General features: G+C 40.5%; 2 protein-coding genes across 4 annotated transcripts in view; one reads left to right on the top strand and one right to left on the bottom strand.

Moving 5' to 3' along the window:
* Window positions 1-7,389, top strand: part of mfsd2b (MFSD2 lysolipid transporter B, sphingolipid) — a 22,702-nt gene extending 15,313 nt beyond the window's left edge. For both annotated transcript variants that reach the window (XM_032543542.1, XM_032543540.1), the window contains 7 exons: window positions 1,186-1,307; window positions 1,767-1,850; window positions 2,019-2,102; window positions 2,224-2,333; window positions 4,603-4,746; window positions 5,000-5,176; window positions 7,155-7,389. In XM_032543542.1, coding sequence (XP_032399433.1) covers window positions 1,186-1,307; window positions 1,767-1,850; window positions 2,019-2,102; window positions 2,224-2,333; window positions 4,603-4,746; window positions 5,000-5,176; window positions 7,155-7,203 — 770 coding nt within the window. In that variant the 3' untranslated portion in view covers window positions 7,204-7,389. The remainder of the gene's footprint in view (window positions 1-1,185; window positions 1,308-1,766; window positions 1,851-2,018; window positions 2,103-2,223; window positions 2,334-4,602; window positions 4,747-4,999; window positions 5,177-7,154) is intronic.
* A 1,236-nt stretch (window positions 7,390-8,625) lies between these two features.
* wdcp (WD repeat and coiled coil containing) overlaps window positions 8,626-9,324 on the bottom strand; it is a 5,429-nt gene continuing 4,730 nt past the window's right edge. For both annotated transcript variants that reach the window (XM_032543538.1, XM_032543539.1), the window contains one exon: window positions 8,626-9,207. The gene's annotated coding sequence lies outside the window, so the exon portion shown is untranslated. The remainder of the gene's footprint in view (window positions 9,208-9,324) is intronic.

The raw sequence follows: 9,324 nt of genomic DNA, 5'->3' as shown, positions 1-9,324 counted from the left end.
GGAATCAATCATGTTATTTGGGGTGATTAAAAAAAACATGGATATAGGAAAACGGATCAATTTGACTTGAAGACAACATGAGGGTTAAGTGCCTTGCTCATGGACACATAGGCTGATGTATCACAGTGGGAATTGAACCCAGATCTCTCACACCAAAGGCATGTGACCATCATTGGAACTTGTGACATCCATTTTTGTTTTACTATTTTTTCAGCATTATATAGGCTAATGATGAAACACATGAATCGGTGATGAAAAATAGTGTTAGCTGCAGCCCTGATGAGATATGAATACATTTTGGGATTTGAACCAGTACAGTTGGAGATGAAATGAGTAGCCAGGGGGCATCTCTTTGGGTTGTTGGTTTGAGATGCATACTAAGTGACATTTTCCCTTGCATCTTTTTTCTTTCTTTTCTTTTTGACACAGTGAGTGTGTCTTTGAACCACTTGGGACTCTGCCCGTGTTAGCTGTCATTCTCTGATCTTTATTTTAACCCTTCGTGTTGTCCTTGGGTCAAATTGACCCGTTTCAAAGGGTTTTATACCAGAAATATGGATTTCTTTCAACTAAATTGCCCCCCAAAAAAACATGGATGATTCCATACAACGTTCTTCTGGTAAAATCAATGATTACTTTCATTGATTTTTTGGGGTGTTTTATTTAATCTTATAGCATTTGAATTCTTTTTTTCAATGGTTTCAAAAACAGACGGACCAAACTTTGACATCTACCCATCTGAGATCCACTCAACATCCTCTGATCTTAACTATCAGTCATAATAATTCATAGTTTCTGCCTTTTTAACTAAAAACGTATGTACAATTTGACATAAATGAGGTTTGTTGACCATGAATTCCAAGAAGTGTAAAACCTATCACTAAACCAGATCAGGTTGTTAAAAAAAAGCGCCAATAGCATGGAAAAAGTGACAAATATATCAAATAAAGCGACAAAAAAGTTGGAAGAGCACACAAAAAATGTTCATTTTCAATTTTTGAACTGGAAGGACAAGTACATGGTTAACAGGAAGACGACACAAGGGTTAAACGACAAAACAGCATCCACTGCAATGCAGGGGCAGTTCCAGGATTGCCAGTGAGCAAACTCATTCTCTTTTTTTCCCCGCATGTTATTTGATAAGCTGCACACTCATATTCATATTCCATGCGTTACTGTTTTCAGATCCGTACACCCCGAGGACAGAGAAGCAGATCCCGTTCCACCAGGGCTTCATCCTGGTGATGAGACACGGGCCATACCTCACTCTAACTGCCGCATTCCTCTTCATCACTGTCGCCATTCAGGTATAAAGCAAATTTATTTACGATGCACTTCTCAGACGCGACCCTCAACGTTACGGTAAATGGAGTCCCTGGAATCCTGACAACGCCGAAGGGTTGCTGGCGCTCGATGTTGATTCGATCAATGTAGAAGAGCACTTACTGAAAGCTCACGGTTTAAAGAGTGATAGCAGCACATTTGTGCTGTTTGTCTGTCACTTATAGGCAGATGCTTCAGTTTTCACACCTGGGGTTAAAATTATTGCAGACTATTCCTACTTTTGCATCAGATCTATTCCCGTATATTTTCCTCTTATCGTCTTTGTGACGGTGTCAGTTGTCATCCGTGTGTGAGCCCCGAGTGGGAATTCATCACTGCAAAAAACCCCGTCAGCAGCTTCTCCAGTCACTCCAGTCAGCGACAGTGCTGAGTAGACAAGACACGACCGAATATGTGAAAGTTTGATCTCTGATTTTCTGCAGCTGGTCCAGAGCAACTTTGTCCTCTTCTGCACTTACGCCGCCGACCTGAGGGATCACTTCCAGAATATTGTGCTGACCATCCTGGTGAGAAGAGCTTTTACCGCCGATTCACCTCACACATACCCGAAGATGACTTGCAAAATTGTTTGTAAAATACAGAGTTACAGTGGAATGATTTAAAAACAAAAACTAGATACATTTTTGTTTTCAACATTGGTCTTATTTTCTGACTGTTTGCACATGTTTATCCAGGTTTCTGCAGTGATAAGCATCCCGTTGTGGCAATGGTTTCTGCAGAGGTTTGGGAAGAAGACGGCAGCTTTTTGCGGTATCACAGTGAGTATCCTGTTTTTATTTTGGTAACTTTTTACTCTGAATATGACACTCTGTTCCATCTTGTGGATGTTCCTCATCAGTTAGACTTTTTTTATTAAATGACTCTTTCCGTCCCATCTAGTGGATCATGCCCTTCACCATGATGCTGGTCTTCATCCCCAATGTTGTGGTGGCCTACGTTGTGGCTGTCTCCTCTGGACTCAGCGTGGCGGCCTCGCTCCTGCTGCCATGGTAAGACTTTCAGATCAGGTCATACGTCACTCAAGAGGATCATCGTTTTTGTCACTTTTTAATGTGTAAAAATGTAGAGCCATGTTCTGGGAATCAAGAGGCGTACACCTTTCTTGGTCTATTGTCTTTATGTCCTCAGATCTATCTAGATCCACATATGATAGTTTCCTTTTTGTGAAAGTAACACACTTTTCCACCATTTTCCGGGAAAGCTCTCCCCACATTATTCTTTAGGTAAAATGTCACGTATAGGATCAACATTTATTTAAAAACATCCAAATTTGGAGTGGCTTCTAGCTCGCCCAGTAAGAGAGTTTACCCCTTGTTGGCTAAAACCTGTAGCGGCCTAGGTTCAAATCCAGTCTGGGTCCCTTTGCTGCCTGTCATCCCCCATCTCTCTCCCACTGTCACTAAAATAAAGGGAAAAGCCCCAAAAAATAATCTTTTATGAGCTCACATAAATCAGTTCTTGGATGTTCCAGTTTCCTCTAGCAGGTAGACTAGAGACTCTCTGCCTCTGCTGGTATTGAACTGGAAGAGTCCGTCAAAATGTCAAGCCTAGTTGGGTCTGCCCGGGGCGTCTTGTGGGCCTCCCCAATGGGGAGTAAAAGAAATATGCTCCAGCTTATTTTATATCCCCAGAATATTCAAACTCCCCTAAACCTCTGACATTGTTTATGTAGCTGCAGTGCTACGACATGTCTGTCGGTGCAGTGGTTGTGCTGTGCATGGTAGTTCTCTTTGATTTGATGCAAAGTGCCATTAGTCCAACCACAATAGCGCCAACCTGCTGTTAGCGGTGACTCTGTACCTAGAGTCCATTCACGTACTGTAGGTCATGTCACGGTCATGAAAGTGATGTCATTTTTATGAATCGGAAGCTAAAAATCTTTTTAATTAAGAGCATCTGGTGGCAGTAGCTTAGTCCGTGGGGAGTTGGGCTGGGAACCGGAGGGTCGCTGGTTCAAGTCCCCGTGCGGACCAAAGTATGGTGGTGGACTGGAAGTTGGAGAGGTGCCAGTTCACCTCCTGGGCACTGCCAAGGTGCTCTTGAGCAAGGCACCGAACCCCCAACTGCTAGGGATGCCTTTCCCCCACTCTGACATCTCTCCATTAGTGCATGTATAGGTCCTGAGCATGTGTGTGTGTGTAATTCCGGCCTGTGTGTCATAACAACAGAGTGAAAAGTGTAGCTTCCCCTTGTAAGATTAATAAAGTATATTAAAAAAAATTTAAAATCAGTTGTCAATATCATTAACGAGATATGTAAATTTGTCACATTCTTATTTTTGTGTTAATTTTTATTATTCTTATTTTGTCGACTTCATGGCTGTTCATATCGGATTTAATTCTTTTGTTACCTGATCTCATATTACATAAATTGCAATCTCTTTCTTTATAATTTTATGTTTTGCGCTGTGATGACTGAACGCTTGTAAATTTATCTTTAAATAGATCAATTTACCATCTACACCATCCCGGAGCTAATACACCCCCGTCTGTTTTCCACTCCTTTCTATTGCCGCCCCCGCTGCTCACTCATCTCTTGTCCCCCCTCCTTTCAAACCCCAAATTACAGGGGCCTCCCGCAGGGCCATGTTTATTTTGGAAGGGGCCGATTGTTTATCCTGTCTGTGGGCTGAGGCCCAGTGGTGCCGCCCGCTGCTCATCATCTAATCGTGTTATTAGCTCCGTAATTTCAGCCCACCCGTTTATCAGAACGCTATAAGTAGAGCTAACATCATCAGCTGCTACCATCTTGTATAAGATGATTAGAGTAAGACCATGAGGGAGTTCTTAGACATGCATAGAGTTAGAATTTGACTACACTACCGGTCCAAAGTTTGGGGTCACTTACAATTTCTCCATTCCACTATTACAGACAGAATACCATCTGAACTGAGGGGGGGGCTGATCTTTAATTCAATATCTACATTATCCATAATCAGCAACCATTCATCCAATGTTCCAAAGGCACATCCTGTTTACTAATCTGATATCAGTTTAAAAAACTAACTAATAAAACATCGGAGAACCCTTTGCAATTATGTAAGCACACAAAGTAATCTCAAAGCTGCTGCCCTGGTTAAAAAAAACAATGCAACTGATCTCAGCTGGGATTCTGTCTATAATGGAGTGCTATGGAAATTTCTTAGTGACCCCAAACTTTTGACCGGTAGTGTATGTCTTAGAGCGATATTGAGAATTAAACACAATGCTCACAAAATTGGTTTGCATTCAACTTTGCATGTATGTGTGTGCGATTCAGGTCCATGCTGCCAGATGTGGTGGATGACTTCCGACTGGTTAACCCCTACTGCAAAGGCCACGAGGCCATCTTCTACTCCTTCTACGTGTTTTTCACTAAGTTCGCTGCAGGCATCTCCCTGGGGGTGTCCACCCTCTGCCTGGAGTGAGTCTGCATTACTATCCCACATTTGCACCATTTACATACCCCATGATGCTCTGTTAACTGCACTTAGCATGTCATGATACCTTGCAGCGATGCATTAACCCCAGACCTGATGTATGATTCACAATGTGAAAGGTGTGGAGTTTACTCATTTGCATTATTGCAGCGTCAGGCTGGTGTGTCGATTTCCTGTAACCTGGGTTAAAATTGGATCTCTGCGTGTGTGTGTGTGTGTGTGTGTGTGTGTGTGTAGATTTGCAGGGTATGACACCGGCGCCTGCAAGCAGCCTGCTCCTGTAGTGTACACCCTGAAGCTGCTGATTGGTGCTGCCCCAGTGGCCTTCATCGTCACGGGGTTAATGATCCTACTGCTCTATCCTATCACCGAAGACGTACGGCTCAGGAACAGACTCTGCCTGGATGAGCTACGGTGAGCAGAAACCATAAATGTACACCTACAGTTGGTCTCGTATATCTTTTGCAACTTTGTTCTGTTGGAATTATCATTTTACACGAAGCAACCCATCTTCTAACAGCAGCGTTGCTTTCACTTGGCTCGACTCTCCGCTACGCCCCGGCGCTGGCTTATGACATCATCGTAACCTCTCAGTAACAAAAATCAGAATAATATCCAGAATATTGATCAAATTAAATGACAATTAAAATAGCGATTTCCCTACAGAATTCTAATCATATCCCTATTCCAGGAAATCATGAAATTATGAAATACTTCTAGGTCGCAACAAGGCCAATCCATTAAATGTTTACATTAACCCTCATGTTGTCCTCGGGTCAAATTGACCCGTTTTCCTGTATCAGTGTTCTTTTTCGTTACCCAAAATAACATGATTGATTCCACATAACGCTCTTTTTGAGTAAAAGTTGACATATTCCAGTCTGTCATTGTCCATCAACATCCATTCCTTTGATTTTAGTCTAAATTATTCTGAATTTCTGCTTTTCTAACGCAAACATTAGGTATCATTTCTTATGAATGAGCTTTCCTGACCATAATTTCCAACTGTAAAAAGTTAAACTAAAGTCAATAAGTCCGTGTCACGTAGTGTTGAACATTGAAAAAAGCGTCATGTGTTGAAAAAAGGGACAAAAATGTTTTAAAAAGCGTCAAAAGTGTTGATTTTCCATTTCAACAGGAAGACAACACAAGGGTTAAGTTCAGTTTACTTTTCATGAGGAGTTCTATTCTGCTTGTAAATACAGTTGTATAAAGTCTTCTGTACCTTCGGAGGGAGCTGTTTCAAGTTTGAAAAAAATAACCCTGATGACGTCATCAGAGTTATTTTCATTTAGAAAGTTTGTCTCGGGTTTGAGACTCAACATCTTCAACAGAAAGCCTGCATTACAAACTGGGTTTGAAAAAAAGTGGACACTTATGAGGCATTCAGGGTCTAATGCAAGACACCGCGTGGGAACTGAAGGAGTTGGAGCTTGGCCCATACCAAAGAATAAAATTCAGGATATCTCAGGCGCTCTCTTTCTTTCTTTATTGTGACAATAGAGAGTCCTCCAATTTTATGGAAAACATATATGTAAATGTTCCATGGCTGCTTAGCTCCTCTCTGTGTCCAATTTGTGTTACAAAATAAAGATTTCACTTCATTATTACATTAAAATGTGATTATTTTATGCATGTAGAATCTTAACCCTTGTGTTGTCTTCCCGTCAAAATTGAAAATCAACACTTTTGTTGACGCTTTTTTATCAACGTTTTTTATCTTCTTCTTACGTTTTTGCCCCTTTTTTCAACACTTTTGACGCTTTTTTCCAATGTTTGTCACTTTTTTTTGCCATTTTCAAACCTACGTAACACAAACTTATTAACTTTAGTTTTACTGTTATTTTTGGAATTTATGGTCAATGAACCTCATTTATAGGAAATTATACCTAATGTTTGAGTCAGAAAAGCAGAAATTAGGAATTATTTCGACTAAAATGAAAATAATGGATGTTGATGGATAATCACAGACTGGAATATGTCAACTTTTACTCAATACTATTTCAAAACCACTTCAATTTTAATTTTTAAATGCTGTAAAATTGAATAAGACGCCCCTAAATTAATGAAAGTAGAGATGTGTACTTGCCAAAGAGCGTTGTGTGGAATCAATCATGTTATTTTGGGCAATTAAAAAGAACACTGATATAGGAAAACGGCTCAATTTGACCCGAGGACAACATGAGGGTTAATCAGAAAATAAACCAATAGCTGTAGCTGTCAGAATAATGTAGTGGAGTAAATAAATCTAATATTTGCCTTTGAAAAATATAAGTTGGAGTAGTGAAAAAAGGTACGCCAAAACTGTACTCGAGTACAGCCCTTAGGTAAATGTACTTAGTAACTTTCCACCACTGCTAATATTAATGGAACACATTGATGTCTCCCACAGGAAACAAAGCATCAGCTCCAAAACTATGGAAGATTTGAGTCACGTGTGACCTGGATCTGGGTTGGAGTGAATTCCCAAAGCCACGGATTCCAGCCACGCCGCTGGAAAGTTGTTCATTAGTGTATATTACACTGATAGTTAAATTGTTTTACTGTAAACATTTTTGTTTCATTTTCACATGTACTGTGCAGTCATCTTGGACATATAAATATATAATAAGATTACCTAATTTATATAAATGAATGTATATCATTATTTGCTGTGTTTAGCGCTACAATGCTGTTATTTATTTATGACACATGATTACTGAGGGCTGATGATATGAAATGAATAAATGTTGTAGAGGTTGGTTGGTGGACCGAATACATGTGTTGTCTCTTTAAATAAATAACACACAAAGAAGTGTTAACTAGTTATGCAGATTTAATATTCAAAATGCTACCAATAGATGTTTAAAAAAAAAAATATATATATATACACTTTAAAAACATATTTGGTCTTCAACAGAGCTCTGAACGACACTATAGCATTCATATTCAACCTATGGCCCATGCCGGGTAGCCCTTGGCCGTTTTCTAATTTGCAATAAAAATAAATACATTTTCACTGGATTTTGTTTTTTGTATTTTGAATGTGACTAAGGTGCCAGAAAGCACTAAAACACAGCTTTTTGAGCTTTATCCCAAAAAGTGTCAGGGATGCAGAGCCTGTGAGCAGGGCGGAGACTGCACAACAACAGAGCGGTGGGTTTTGGATGGAGTGCAAAGCGGATTTTTTTAAATGTTGGAGCTTAGACTTATCTCCCGCTCCACCCGGCTCACATCAGGAGTTCCAAGCCTGCCCAAGTCTGTTACCACAGCACAGTACATGCAGATGAATGGCGCCGGCTTTCCCTCCATGCTGCCAGAGCTTGTCATCTGGCGGACCTTTTGTCCAATCCCCTAGACCCCGACAGGTCCGGGCTAGTCCTGGATGTCCTCAAATCCTAGAAACGCCCCTGCATACACCCAGGGGCATTGGACCTCATGTGAAGAGAGCCCAAAAAGATGCTAGAATGAATGGCTGTGGATGTGGGGAGGGGCCCAAAGAGAATGCCTTTCTAGAGGGTCCAAAATTTTGTGCAACGCCCCTGCATACACCTGACCTGTGTGAGCTGCTGCACTGGATTTGCCACTTGAAAGGTTGAAAACAGGCCATCCAATAAAAATAGACAGATACATTTTAATATATTTCCCACTTCATATTGCAATCGCTGTATGAAAGGTTGCTAATATCAGGCGCCCTCACAAGCTGTATATGAACTGGACCCTGGCCTATGTTGTTTTTGCAAAAGTGGCCCCTGTGTAAAGCAAGTTGAGGACCACAGCTATATAGCAATGACAGGGAAGATTCTGTTGAGTCTTGCCCCCTCTAGTGGTCAGTTGTGTTACTGAGCTTGGTGACATTACAAATATGGGAGAATAAGTGCCTCAACATTTTACATGATATATGATTTTTATATAACCCAGAGCGTTGTATAACAAAGGTTAAATTACACTTGAGTGTTACACATTCATTTAAGGGGGACTTTTCAGCATGAAAGTGCCAAAACAGAGGATCTATGGGTAATATGTAAACTCCATCCACCTCATTCCCCCCTCCCTTTAGTGTGGGTATTTCTGCTGTGGTATATTAATAACAAATACAGCTCCAAATAAAACATTTACATCATACATAAGCCTTGGTTTTTGTATCAGCGCAGATTCAAAACATGTCTTACACATCTCTAAAGAATACTGAAAGCTGTGGCACTACACGTGGTGTCGTCCACAACTGCACTGCATTTTGTCAAAAGGAAATTAAAAGAAAAAAACATTGCTCGGTACTAAAACTTCTTCCAGGTAAGCTTTCCTTTCAAAGCAGCAACATGTAAACATCACATCTGAATAGGCAGCCCTTTTCATCTCACTACTGTTTTTCAATAGAAAAATAAATTTGAATGAAATATAACTGCATTAGTGAGACTCTACATGCTCTTCCCACATTCACACTGAACTGCATACTTGGATCCACTAGGGGCGGGAACCAGCAGACGCCTCCCGATACCATATCATCACGATACTTATGCCACCATACGATATTATTGCAATTTTAACCATATTGCAAGATTCTGCGATATATTGCAATTTAT

Source organism: Etheostoma spectabile, chromosome 18 (assembly GCF_008692095.1).
Source record: "Etheostoma spectabile isolate EspeVRDwgs_2016 chromosome 18, UIUC_Espe_1.0, whole genome shotgun sequence".
Taxonomy (NCBI): domain Eukaryota; kingdom Metazoa; phylum Chordata; class Actinopteri; order Perciformes; family Percidae; genus Etheostoma; species Etheostoma spectabile.
Note: the sequence above shows the minus strand (reverse complement) of the source record. Positions and strands in the feature narration are given on the sequence as shown.